Genomic DNA, 15,125 nt, shown 5'->3' on the forward strand with positions numbered 1-15,125 from the left:
CAGAGGGTCCACATACTTTCCCTCATAACCTTTTGTTACATGGACTGGTATAATTATTGGACTTTAAAGCAGCATGCCTTTAAATAAGGCAGTGGGCAAATCAAAAATACAATAAATTCAAATTTAAACATTACGCACTTCTTCAGCACTAGTAACACCAAAGCTGGAATAGACGAGCAGAGGGGCATGCCAAGCGGAGAGGATTCAGAGACTGAGGAAAGAGCAACTCATCACAACTTTGAAGGGGGCAGTTATCTTACAATGTAAATGAATAGGCAATGCATAACAGGTTGAATTAATTCAAAAAGGTTGTCACGAAAAAGAACACATATTATATCACAACATTAATTCAGAGCTAAATCACAACATTAATTCAGAGCTACAGACAATGCAGAAAAAGAGCAGGGACTCAGTTCACCTAATCATAATTTACAGCTCAGCTATCCTTTCAATGACTTATTGAGTTCTAGCAGAGGTCATATTTGTAAGCAATTTCCAAAACCACTTAACCTTTTATACAAAATGCACCAGTGTGTCTCAAGTGTCCTAGTAAGAACGATAAGGATAACTCCTTTGTGCTTTATTAAAAGCAAACAATCTGTTAATACTTTGTGTGAAACAAACAATTGGAAACCCTTGCCTGCAATGCTACACACATTCTGATGATTGGTGCACTCTTTATAATTCTTGTGCTGCTTGTAAATAAATCCCACGACTTTATTTTGCTCCGTTGTGTAACAGATGTTTCCTAAACCATGAGCACATTACTTGAAAGGCTTTTTTTCTAGAGATTTCCAATTAATGGTTCTCATATATCCGGTTTTTATCTTCCTTCAGGTCCAGTTGAAAAGTGAAGAATCCAAAACATTTGCTATGAAGATCTTGAAGAAACGGCACATAGTAGACACCAGGCAGCAGGAGCACATACGGTCCGAAAAGCAGATCATGCAGGGTGCTCACTCAGACTTCATTGTAAGGTACGGCCTACCCACTCTTGATACATGCCCACTGATTCTCTGGGAGTGCAGCAAACCGGGAGTAGCATATCATGTTTTCCCGTGGATAAAGGAAATGTTTTTATCATTTTTCAATGTAGAAAGTATAAGTTCAATCAATTCTCAAATTCTTTTAGACAGAAGCTTTTTAAAAAACAGCTCTTTATTTGAGTTTTATAGACTTAGGTCAGGGATGTACTTATTGAACCATATGTTTTTTGACTTCAGTGAGAAAATCATTGAGATAAACTTTGAACATTTAAAAAAGAAAGATTTCAGCTCACATGGAATTCTAATTCTGTCCGTCCCGGGAGGATAGCTCAGCGGCACCATGTGCGCCTTGGAAACAAGACGGCACGGAGCAACACAGGTTCGATCCCCGGGTCCGCGCTTAGAATCCTCTGGGTTTAAGCACGTTATAAATGCACAACTAAGAGAAAAAAAAACACAATTATGAACTAAAAAACAAACAATTCCTGTAACAGCGCATTGATGCCCGCGGGCTGTGTGAGCGCTTTTAAAAATGCAAATAAATACTGTTAACACAGTCAAACCTACACCCATGCGGCTCCAAAAGTGCTCACAGAAAACTCTTGACAATGTGAATCAGTCTCTTTCAGCCTAGCCAGAAGACCTCAGCCATTGGTTTAGTAGCCAGATAGTGTTCCTCATTTATCAGTGCAAAATTATTTTAGATTTTTATAGTCCGTTTACCAAAGACATTGACACCTAATCAAAACTATAGAAACATTTGAAATGCAGTTTTCTTTGTTGCTGAAATCGTAGGTAATAGTGAAAAACAGACTGGATACCAGTTCAGGAAATATATCATCCATTGAGCATTCTTTGAATACAGAATGCAGTAAATATCACATGTTTATAGGTTACTTGAAACTTTGAAAATCTGCACATTTCCCTCTACCCAAAATGTGGAGGTTAAGATGTTAAAAAAATCCACAATATGTTTAAAAAGGCATTTGATTTATTTTCTGAAGTGTAAGGTTGGACTTGTATCCCTTCATATCAGGACATAATATATGTGGGGAGATATTTGACAAGATGAAAAAGTGGGCAATCTCAGAAGTCCACGTTTTCACAATCTTGGCTACATAATGCAAAGAAGGTTTACTGGTGACCACAGTATGGATACCTTTCCATGCAACAGCACTGGTCTGACCCACTATTCTACATAATATGTTACTTAATAGGGACATTCGAGGTTAAAATCTGCAAAACTGAGCAAATACACATGTTTATTGTTTTCTAAAGAAAGCATTGGCATGTATGCACATATGTGCCGTGATGGGTCTCAGAAAGTGATATTTTAATTTGTAAAATGATACACTATGGAGTCGTTGAGCAGGTGAAGTTAAATGGCACCCATTGCATCAATAGCATATGTGCAGCACAAGAACTGTGAGGGAAGCATCTTAGTACAACTCATTCAAAAGTGAAAAGGACTGATGCAAGCATCTGCTGGTACATTATCCTAATCCTCACAAATGCATGGTTTTATGGGAACACAATTCATGACAATTACACATTTTTAAAAGTTAAAACTGTTGATTCTTCATAATTATATAATTGTGAAAGCCAGTTTTATAAAGAATATTATTTCTTCTATACCACTAAAAAACAGCATTTCATTATACATGTAAACGTATTGTTTATATGTGACACAGATTTATAAAATGTAATCAGCCACTCATGAAGTGTTTATGCTTTTAAGGCCTAAAAAGGAGGTTGTTTACTCATTCATTCTATTACAGATCATATGGTGCAGTACCTCTGGCAAATTAAATGATCTCTTGTAAGTAAAGAGAACACGCGAAAAGTGGAAGTTTGATGTGGTGACATAAAAATTGTTAGAGAAGCACCTGAATAATCTAACCATAGATATTACAATCCATCATTTTTAAGGTTAATTTATCATTCTGCAGTCAATCATTCGGTAGTCTGTCAATCAAAGCCAATATAAATATTATATGACAGTGGGTTCAAGTTATGTATTGTAATATCATGTAAGTGGTTTTGTATAGCGCCCGTCTACCACTCTTGGTGGCATCACTGTGCTTGGCCGTGTGAGAAAGCATTGAAGTTCATTAGTGAGACAGTGGCAAAGGCAGATACGAAACCACTCAAGATGATGGGTGCAGGTCAGACGTAACCGGTTCCTGAGTGCCAATCTGCTTTACATCAAATACATTGAATCAATGAAAACATTGTGCTTGTGTTCCTTACTTCGTTCATTCACTGCTAAAGGACATCAATAACAGATTCCATACAATTAATAGTAATCAATTTTCTGCAGATTTTCTTCAACGTAAACTTTTTTTTCCTAGTATAATATATCCTTTAAATGGTATATCCTTGCATGTTAATTGAATTTGGTGGTGTGATTGATTTCCCAAATCGATCACAGACTGATTTACAAAGTTTTTGCCATGCTTAACTCTCATTAATGCTTTGAAAAAATAAAGACTTCCACAGACTAAAGTCTCCAAAGGGTATGCTAAACTTAAGCATGCACAATGCGTGTATAAATGCATACACTATAAACATAAAACAAATTGTCAGGTTTGCAAATGAGGGCACTCAAAGGGAGGGAGAGGAGCAAAAAGAGTGGGGAAATGCAAATAATAATGAACATCTACTAAAGAAAGGCTTACAGGGATATTTGAAAACATATACAAATGCAAATCCCCACAATTATCTGCACCACTAACTTGCCCTTCAGTGATCTACTACAGGTGTGCAATAATTGTGTGAAAGTTCAAGAGGGATCACATTACAGAAACCTTGCACCATTACAAGTACAATTTGTCACAGTATTAGCACTATTGCCCTATTGCAAAAACATTGGGGCCATAATAGAAACGCTTTCCACCATGGCAAGTGCAATTTTGTGTAGTATTAGCACTAGGGCAAACTTTGCCCTAGTGCTAATACTGCACAAAATTGCACTTGTCCTGATGCATAGATTCTGTAGTCTTGCCCCAGATGTTCTACGACTTAACAACAGTAATAAGGAAACATATGCTTAGCCGCAGGGGAACAGAAATGTAATTGTTAGTACTTTTACATTCTTTTTTATGCTTATACTTTGCATAATGTATGCGTTGGAACATTAAACATATTAGCTCACATTTCCACTTACAAATACATGTCAAAAATAGTTTTGATATTTATAACAAACTAAAAAATTTACCAAGTTGAGAAAAACGTATTATATATAATTACAAGTATACAAGAGTGTAGAAATATGCAAATGCACATTTCAATATATAAAAAGAACTCATAACATTTGCAACTTTTTTCCAAAATCCGAACAAACATCGTATACAATCCCTGCTCATTGCTCTTTCTCAGCCAGAGGAGATAGTTATGATGTGTCCCTTTTTTAAAGGAATATTATGCAAATTCTTTGCAAAATCGGTATTGTTTTCTATTAGTAGTTTTACATTTTGCACTACAAAATTGTTTAGTACTTTTTTAGTAGTTGAACTACTCAACTGTAAAAACACAAACCTACTAAACAGAACCTGTTTAGTACGGTTTGCAATTCTGCATGGGTTCTTTTCAACTTACCTGTTAAAGTGATGCTACAGACAAGAGTGTGGTTTAAGCTATCTTTTATATATTGACCAACCATGCACCCTCCTATGGAAAATAAGATGCTGGCAACACCCACCAGCACTGTTGTTGCCATGGAACCCAAACTGACTAAGACATTGCCTCCATCAAGTCTCTGGGAAAAAAGCAATTTTCATAAGCATTTTTTCCACCAATTTAATATCACAACAGTGGAGTATAATTTGATAAGCCTCGGTGTGTGCATTTTGGAAAACTTACCAAGCATACAGATTATCCTCTCATTTACAGTTGTCCCCAACATTGCAAAATTACTAATAATATGGTTTGGTTGTTGCCTTTACCTTGATTTGTGATCGCCTCTCTGCATTGCAGAACATAGTCTAAAATGGAGTTGCAAAGGATTTGAATAGACAAGTTACTTCAGCACACACTCCTATGCCAAACATTGGGATAAACTGATAATTTCTAACGGTATTGTTACATGGACAACTATAGTATTTCAATTGTATCTTGCATGGGGATTTTATTCTAAAATTATAGCGTGGCAAAGCATTTGGTCATGTTTTTGTTACTCTGTAAAATACACATTCCTCAAGTTGCTAGTGAAAAGCTTAATTGGACAGTTTAAAAGGACGTTTACAAGTTTTAATGAACTTTGTAAAATGTAGACGCAATAGCACATGTTTGTTAAACACGATGATTGTATCTTTCCTGTTGTTGAGTATGTATTAAGTTCACATTACAGTAGATCCCATCTCTAAATGTGCTGTTCTGTGAAAAGAGAGTGTCCATACATATATTTATAAAAGGGCTGTTCAGCACCACGTGCTTGTCAACCATATAGAAAATGAATAGTCCACTGTATGGATCAGGAGTGCAAATCATTTAAATGGATGAGGTTTACAGCTTGAGCGTAAAGTATGCTTGTAAGATCTATTGCAAAACAAATAATAAAAGTGTAAGGTTTTATATTATTTATCTCATTTTCAAAACACAGGCTATATAGAACATTCAAGGACAGCAAATATTTATACATGTTGATGGAAGCGTGCTTAGGAGGCGAGCTCTGGACAATTCTCAGGGACAGGTAAGATTTATTTTCTTGGGCACTTTGCTGGTAACCTGACTGAAGACAAATGTGATTATCCCTATGGATGGTTCACAAAGTACTTTTGTGAAAAAAATTAGGATATTCCCTGAATGTCACAGATTTACAAAGCTGAAGTTTTTAAGAATCCCACAATTTTGCACTCGACCAAATGTAAAACACCCTGGCAGTTTGATTAGAGGCTTCCGCAAGCACTTGTTTAAAAACAGGACATGTGCAGGAGAATTGGCGATCTCCTCATTTGAATAAAGGGGCCCCATTCCAAATTAGTGAACTCTCATTCCTGAATATGTCAGCATTGTTCAGTTTGGCAAAGTGGCTGTGTGCCCTAAAAGCAGTCTAGGATCGACTACTGTAACGCCCTATTGGCCAGCACTTCCTACAAAAACATACACAGACTACAAACCACACAGAATAACACCCTACGAGTTGCTATGAGTATCCCGAGAAGAGAAGATATATCTCCGGTCAAGTGGCACTGCGAGTAGAGCGCTCGCTTTGACACCCGTGCAGAGCCTGTTAACGCAGGTTCGAATCCCGGCAGGGCCAGACTCAGCCTTTCATCCTTCCGAGGTCGATAAATGAGCACCACACACCGTGGGTAATAATAAGCAGCGCTCAGATACCTGAGGGTTCGTAGCGCTATATAAAAGCCTAATTATTATTATTATTATTATTATTTATTATTATCTCAAGCCAGACAAGCGGCACAGTGGCTCCAGGTCAAAGACCGCATTACACTTAAAATACTCACCATCACGCACAAATGTATAAACAGCACAGCTCCCACCTATCTTGCTGAAGCTATTTCGCCCCACCAGAACACAATACACTAACAAGCTTCACATACCACACATTCGAAGAGCCACAGCTGGAGGGCTAGGCTTCTCATACATTGCTCCCAAACTTTGGAACTCCCTCCCGGCCCCTCTCAGGGCAGAGTCCTCCATTTCTGCTTTCCGTAATAATCTCAAGACTACCTTCCTGAACCGACACTGATAGTACTCCACTGTTTCTAACTGTTCTCTGTAATATAAATGTAACTGTTTTATTTTTTCGATTCTAATATATACACAATGTAATCTATGTACATACTCTTTTCAACTATTCCCTTTATTCACATGACAAATGTACAACTAACCTTCACAAATGTTTCTAAATTGTATATCAAATGTCTGTGATATTTTTGTAACTAAGCATGTTCGGTAACAAGTGCCACGATGCCCCTGGGCTGATGTGCGCTATATAAATTCGAATAAAACAAACAAACATACTCGCTGTGCACAGAGCACTTTGTGTACGGATTCTTACTCTCCTGCTATACACCCTCACATGACTTGTCACCACTCCCATTCCCCTTCCCTTCTCATGCTTTGAGCTGTCCCAATGTACGTGCCACTAGTTTTACCTGTAACGGACCCAGGCAACAGCAGCCCAGGCTCATGTTGGTCAGATGATCCCTTTCCTCCTAGCATAAATAAGCTGTGGCCTTCATTGCAAGGACTACACCTTTGTTCATAGAAAAGCTGAGGCCCTCCAGTGAAACATGATCTATAGAGTCACGGGTTCCCTTAATAATATAGAACATTTTTCATAACGTTTTAAAAAAATATATGTTTTACCGTAGTAATGTTAAAGTGCAATTTTCAGATGATTTTTTAAACGATGTATTCTGAAGAACAAACAGAATAAGTCCCTGATTTACAAAGACCTTTTCTCTGGAATTGCCCCATTGTAAAACAGTTTTGTAAATCAATCCTTAAGACTCAGAATTACACAGGCTTTTAATGTATTTACTATACTATGAAGAAAAGGAAAAGGATACACTGAGTAAGAATTCTGAAGATTTGTATGAAATCAGGGACATGTGGGCCCTGTTTTTTAATGCAACACATCCTCTCAGATCACCAAATGTCTGACTGAGCCCATTACTTCAATCACTCAGATCTGTTGGATTGCGTTCAGTATTGGGTAACCCAATTTAGCAATGCTTGGCAACAGGGGATCTGGTTGGTGTGATGCATTTTACTTTTGGTTTAAGAAATTCTCACATTATATAAATACATTAGAAGTCCTTGACGTCCCTTTGTTAAAAAGCAGCCTCAATGCCTCTGTTGCAACCTGATTTTTAGTTTGGGTATTAGGTAAATCACCTCCTGTAAGCCCAAACTGTTTTATTAGAGTACATCTACAAAGGAGATGGGATATGAGGAGGGACACAAAGCTTGTAGGTGCTGTTTGGTCATTTACCCACCAATTGACTGCCCATTGCCATGCCAGACCTTATGGCCATTTTCACCCACTATGTGCCCTTCTCCACCCAAAACACATCCTCTTCAGATCTCTTTGAGCTAACTTTATCAAGCAGTAACGTCAAACATCGTGCTCAAGGTGCCTGCCAGTGTTGTCTCAAAGCAGTTTTCTGCAGAATTAATTGGAGCTGTAAATTGGCTACTGGTGGAAGAAAACGGTCTTAACCAAGTGTACCATTGGCCACCTTATTTTTAAGGAGTATGGGTGTCCTTCACTGAATTCCTGTTAAAAACAAGCAACGGCAAAGCGAACAGTTGGGGCTTCTGAATTGGTATTTACTAGATTTTTGGCAGGCACTGCTTTATATGCCTAGGTACTCACACCACTTTCCAGGTGCTTCCATCAGTGGCCAGTTATTCCCATTACGACATGCCTAAACATAAGCCAAAACTGTTGCTATTGCCAATACTTGTTTGGTTTATTTGGGTGAATAATAATAACACTTAAGTTGGGGATGCTCATGAACATACTTGAGCACGAAGTGACGTCACACAAGTATGTTAATTATGGTCATATATATGTTATGGACCGGCCATATTTAAATCCACACAAGGTCTGGGAGTGGGTCTCTCTAGTATCTTTCCTTGAAAGCAGTGTACATGTAAGATAAAGAACAGCCTCATTGTTATGCATATTAGTACAGTGGGGCATAAGCCATCTTCCACATGTTGTTCTGTACATGGAATGCAAAAGCACTCAGAAGAACACGCAGAAGTGCACGAATTGGGGGTCAATTATGTTATAAATATTAACCCTTTATCCTATTTTCTTGGACTAGCCCATCTTGGGGCAAGACATCCTTCACTACATGGACAGATTTCTTTAAATGTTCACACCGGTGAATGCATGTGGCGGGGGAAGGGGGGTGGTAAACATTTGCCTATTACGAAATACACACACAAAATTAAACTTTGTTGATAGGAACTTGAATGAGAAAGAACATAGATGTGTAGCCGCAACATTATACACCAAACGTGACGATCAGTGAACACAAATTCTAATGTTAAGTGTAATAAATGAAGCCTACGTTTCAAAGCAGGCCCTGATGAAGAAGTCATGTTTTTATTCTCTGCATTCTGCTCTTTCCAAAAACTGTCCTTTGACAACATCCCAACAGCAAACCACCACAAGGATTAACCCAAACTGTGTATAAGTATGAATTTTATTCCGTTTTGCCTTTTTATGTAACATATTGTTAACTGTACATTGTGGAGTCAATTCAGATGCTTGGAAATGCCTCATCAACGCCCGTATACTTGCATTGCTGAGTGCATTTCCCTGCAGTTTACTGAATTGGGCCAAGTATGTCTAATACCAGTATGTCTTTCCATATTGCCAAATGCACAGAGATACACATTTAAAGTTCTAGCTGCTCAGATTTGCAAAATGAGCAAAGAATGGACTGTATATTTAATATGCAAGGGCGTGAAAACACAGTGATGTTCTATGCAGTGAGGTATCATAATTGGATGGCAAATGGCTTACGGGCTAAAATGCTGTACATACTGGTAGGAGACAATAGACTTGAATACTTTTGTGCGTTCTTGTTCAGCTCCATTTCTACGTTTGATGGTCACTTCACATCATTGTCTTGTCTTGAACGTCTATTGATCACACTAAGACACATGGGCCTGATTCACACAAAGCGATTTCCAATGGGATTGCACACGTATAAAACACTTCTGGGACTCAAGCCCTTCTTTAGGAGGCTAGACCTTCACTAAGTTGACCTTTTCAACCCTCACTAGTGCAGGGCCTCAAGCAGGGGCTCAAGCATGGACACAGCGGCTTATGACAAACAGACTGTTCATCACTCTTAACATGCTGCACTCCTATACCTCGGACACCACCATTGGCCAAGTGTTTAGACTCATGGAAGTGTTGGTGGATGCTGACTATTTACTTAGCAGCAAATGCATCCAGTTTAAGAGGTGCCAACCACATGGTGCCATTCAAAATGGACTTTGGGAAAGTGATGTGGGAGCTGTCAGTATAGGAGGGCTTGGGTAATGATACTGTGACTAGCAATTGTTTGCCTGGTCAATGATAGAGTAATGCTGTGCTTGTCTACTCATCGACCAGAAACTTTCAGTTAATTTCAGTATATACATAATAAATTTACAAGACGAAAATGTCCTTATAATTAATTGCATTTGGCATTATCTGTATGTTGTTGGTCATGCTTAAAACCTGGCTTGACTTTAATGTTCCCCAGGGTTGGGATCGCTAATCTACAAAAACTATGTGGCTTTCAGGTTGATCACACAAACAAAGTTAACAAGTTACAAATATGAGGTTTAACCGAACAGGAAAAGGCAATTCGATACTGCACAGCTTGTCGAAAAGGTCCATCACATCAAATCCTGTTGCCTACTTACTGGTCAGTGCAGTGGTTTTGCCATTAGTACCTTGAAGACGCTCATCATGTTGCTAACAACGACAGGGGATTTTGCTATCAAAACATAACCTGCAAAATCTGCTTTATAAAATATAATCTCCTAGAAGCGGCTTCAAAGATTATGTTTATTGGTCTGCAGGCATACAAGTCTGAGAAAGCATTCTTTCAAAAAGACCTTAATACTTCATATTGGGAAAATAAGTGCACCATGTAGTATATGCTATTTTTCAAAACATTGTTTTAGTTTAATAATATTAGCAATTCAGCAAATATAAACACGCAAGCAGTCACACGAAGTGAAGAAAAGTACCCTTTGTGGATGTAATGAAAATAGTTGTATTCCTATTGATGGGGTTAGTAAAGGTGACATTTTAAATCTTCTAGTAGTTGTGATAAATGTGTTTAAGGTCTCCTCTAACACTCTGGGCAACGTTCATGTATTTCCCAGGTAGAGCGAGGACACGGATTGAAATGTACAATCCTGGCACCCCCACCTACTCAGCCTGAGAAATATGGGAGCATCTCTGTCAGAATCTGATTTTGATGTTCTTGGACAGCCTCAGGAATCCGTCATCCTTGAGCAGCTACTAAATGCATAGAAATCCTTGTAAAGGTTTCCCTTCATACATGTACAGGACAGAAGGCATTTACAATCAGACATTTTAAAAAATGATGATGTAAGAATATATCTGATATTGCCTACCTGTGCATAATATAGAGAATACTATGTAGGCTGCTTTTGAATATCAGCATATGTTTCATTATAACAATGCTCTACAAATGTCCCCAGAGACTAGAATGACTGATTGATTTTTTTTGTAGGTTACCTGCAGAACTTCAAGATTTGTCATGATATTTTGTGATAAGGCCCACACATCCCTCTTCCTGTTGTCAGAAAAGACAGACAACTAAAATGACTGATATTCTTCTTAAAATTAAACTGGGACAAAAGTTACATATTTTGAAGTTGACAATCACCCAACAGGACTAATATCTCTCCGTGTCCCCTTCAACACTAATCCATTGAGAGTTAATAAAGTAGAAAAGTGGTATGTACATTTATAATAGTTAAAAATATATATGATTTTGGGGTACCCCACATCCTTCCATGTGTCCAAAATCTTACTGAGTTATCAGAAAAAAGATGTTTTCTTAAACTAATTTGCATATCCACACTTCAGTATCTGTGCGAGTGACCCTATAAAAGGCCTTCTGATACACTTGTAAGCGCACTAAAATTACTATATGATAGTTGGGTGTTCTAGAAGATCAGTAAGTAGTTCCCCAACATAGGAAGACATGCATCAATTTGGAGTGTAATGTCACAGCAAATTCAATACTATTGTGGAATTCCTCTACTCTGCTATCTAGAATAGCTATATGTTAATAAAGGCTTCTTATTCGAATATTTCCTCACATATTCAAAGAGAGAAAACATGTCATTAATCGTTTGTGTTCTGTCATCGCCATTTTCCATGAACCAATAATTCAAACATAAAATCTCATTGTGCATTTCCAGGTGTTTTTCAGCACCCTTAGACAGCCTAAGGTCATTCAACATATCAATTGTTGAATGTTATGAATGGTATGTTTTTCCAACTGTGTTTTCAAAATGGGCTGAAATGACATTTCATTCTATAAACCTTGAATGCTCTAATTGGTTGTTTTCATATGTTTCTTGCAGAGGGTCATTTGAGGATGCGACAACCAGATTCTATACAGCATGTGTAGTAGAAGCATTTGCATACCTGCATTCCAAAGGAATCATTTATAGGGACCTCAAGCCGGAAAACCTCATTCTGGATCATCGAGGATATGCCAAATTGGTGAGTACTGACAAAGCCTTCGAATGATGAGAAACAAAAGAATTGACTAGAAACAAACATGGGACTTAGTAACACAAACAGTGTTAAGACTGGATCAACACAAAGTGGTGCTTTTTCCAGGTGGCCAACACCTTTGTAGGTTATTTAAATCAGGGAGTGCTTAAACTATTTTTGCTAGTCCTTGTCTCTCAATGGGACATCCTATTCTACAAAGAAATATCCAATGAGATGGCCAATAGAAAGTTACAATCTAATCTTAACAGGTCCTTAGCCTCCTGTCTTCCCTAAGCCACTACAGAAAATTGTCAAGGGAGGACAACACAAGAGTGTCAAATTCAAAACTCAAATGTCCAACCCTAAGCTAATGTTAAAAAAAAGAGATGATGTTCTCCTGTTAAGGGTCTTCCAGGGTTTACTCGCAGTCTGGAAACACCTTAGGCTATCTGCTTCCACCATGCCTCTACAGACCTTTCCCAGGTGCCAGGCTACTCTAAATTCACTGATCAGTCCTGCATTCAGCTTTTGGTTTCTTCCCTTCAAAGTTAAGTTCCCACAATGTTCCTCAAGGGCTGGTAGGGCTCCTTCCCACTCCCTCGATCCATTTAATTCTCAGAGAGGTCTCTCCAGGACCTCAGGTCTTTCAACCTTTACTTCAGGTTTTTTCCCAAACTGGGATCTCGGTATTCAATTTCAGTCTTCCACAGACCTTGGGTTTCTCAGCATTCACTTCAGGTCTCTCACAGTTCTTGGGCTTTCTTAGGATTCCCTTCAAGTCCCTCACAGTTCTTGGACTTCTAAGACTGCACTTCCGCACTTCATCAAAGTATCAGCAATGGAGGGATTAAACAGGAGCAGAAATGGGAGGTGGTAACTGTATGTGTGTGTGGGGATGACAAAAGGAGACAGTGTGGGATAGGGATCACAGGGCATTTATGGATAAAGGGGGAGCCTGAGAAGGGCTTTTGCCAGTGGCTGGGGGTTTAACATGGGGGGCAAAGGAAATATGGACAAAGAAAATGGCCAAGCCCTGCAAGCAATGATGGAAATGCTGCTGAAAGGCAAGCAAATTCAACTGATCCAGTGAGAACAAGGCAAAATCAGGGATGTTAAGACTACGGGCACTTTCGATGCCATTAGTAAGACATTGAACCCTATTGAGCACTCTCCATGGTAGAGGTAATAGGGGAGATGCAGACTTTATCCATGCTTTTCCAAATATGTCCATGATCTGTAAAATTGTATTGGTTTACATATATCTTGAGCAATCAAGCTGACTCGTATTCGCAGGTAGTATGACCCAGTAATACAGGGTTTCTTTTTGTTTGCAGCGTAAAGATGGGCAAATAACCTTCAGACATTAGGTTTAGGTTGCAAAGACAAAACACATGAAGGTAAAACATATGTGCACCTGTGGAAATATGATTATGCATTTTGATCCAATCAATGTCCCTTTGTTGGAGTATCAGAGTAAAAGGTCTATGCAAAGGTTTGACGTAAGGGCCATACCAGGTTTAAAGAAAATGGTCCACATTTTAAAAATAAATGTTCCTTCCTACATAATGCACATGTGCGACCATATAAATGTGTGATTCATTGTTATGGGCCAGATGCTCTTATTGGCCTTAATTTCTGGGACCATCTGGAGCTGTGGACATGATGGTGGCCTTTCACAAGAGCTTCATCAATGCTGACTAGGCATTGATCGGGAACACCTGGGGTGACAAGTACATAGAACACCAAGTGTTCCTGTAGTGAACAAAAGGAGGAACTGGGAACAGAAAGCATTTAGGATATGGCTATTTTTAATGGTGTAAGAAGTGATGCAAAAAGGTTGTCACTCACTGGTGAGCTATTGGAACACCCCTTTTTTAAAGTGCGTCATCCATTGACACTAGAATTGGTAAGGAAGAAATTACTCTCATGCCCTTTTGGAATGAGATGTGTTTCTTGTGCTTATGAGTGCCCATCTTGAATCAGAATACATGTACCTTCATCTCCACCATTAACCAATTTGTGGTTTCACTTGTGACCACCATTGTTGTCCATCTGCAATACTCAGGATATTGCCACCAATGTGCCGGCTGAGCTTGGACAATCCCCAGTGCTGAAAGGGCCACAAAACACATGCCACTGCAAAACCACCACAGAAACTGAGAAGGTACTACGGAGTTATTAAGAAAATCAACATTGGAATCGTCTATTCTAGCAAATCAATAGGTTTTGGTTCTTTTCTTTCTACCAAAAGCTGTCCTATTTGGTAAGATGTATGATCTGGAGAAGCAATAGGTTATCTGAACTTTCACAAATGTACTTTTAGAAATCCTTCATATTTTGGAACACACAATGTTAAAGGATATTGACCCTCATTACATGTTTGCCGGTCCGGAATTAACAGGTGCCCGTCAAACCATACCGGCACCGTTTTCCGGACCGGCAAACTACGAGTTCTGCTGGCAGGTGCCGTACAGCCAGCCAGGTCTGACCTGGTGGGTGGAACGGCACCCGGCCGCAGGGATGCACGGAAACACCGGCACCATTATGACATGGTGCCGGTCTTCCGTGGTCCCATTCCCCGTGGAATACCCATAAATGGGTATTAACAGAATTGCCGCCGCCGGATTTACCGGACCACCGGGGTTGTAATGCCCCAGTACAGCCGGCAAGTCCGGCGCCGGTAATTCACTGCAGGTCCGGGGGCAGCCTGCCGGTTTTACCGGCACGGCTACTGCCGGACTCGTAATGAGGGCCAATGTTTTCCAACTGTTGACCATTCTAAGCAAAGAGAATATAAATATCCACGTGCTTACCTTAAGAAGGACCAAACTTCCCTACTGCCTGAAGACCAACTCCTTTGCGGGAACTTGTAGGGCAATCCATTAAGACTCACAATA

At 39.1% G+C, this 15,125-nt stretch overlaps 1 protein-coding gene across 4 annotated transcripts in view; it reads left to right on the forward strand.

Moving 5' to 3' along the window:
• Nucleotides 1-15,125, forward strand: part of PRKG1 (protein kinase cGMP-dependent 1) — a 2,834,149-nt gene that overhangs the window by 2,755,536 nt on the left and 63,488 nt on the right. For 2 of the 4 annotated variants that reach the window (XM_069611305.1, XM_069611303.1), the window contains exons 11-14: nucleotides 838-977; nucleotides 5,587-5,676; nucleotides 9,128-9,163; nucleotides 12,093-12,234. In XM_069611305.1, the coding sequence (XP_069467406.1) occupies nucleotides 838-977; nucleotides 5,587-5,676; nucleotides 9,128-9,163; nucleotides 12,093-12,234 (408 nt within the window). The remainder of the gene's footprint in view (nucleotides 1-837; nucleotides 978-5,586; nucleotides 5,677-9,127; nucleotides 9,164-12,092; nucleotides 12,235-15,125) is intronic. The other 2 variants (XM_069611306.1, XM_069611304.1) reach the window with 1 other exon arrangement.

Source organism: Ambystoma mexicanum, chromosome 8, assembly GCF_040938575.1.
Source record: "Ambystoma mexicanum isolate Mex_15411 chromosome 8, UKY_AmexF1_1, whole genome shotgun sequence".
In the NCBI taxonomy this organism is placed as follows: domain Eukaryota; kingdom Metazoa; phylum Chordata; class Amphibia; order Caudata; family Ambystomatidae; genus Ambystoma; species Ambystoma mexicanum.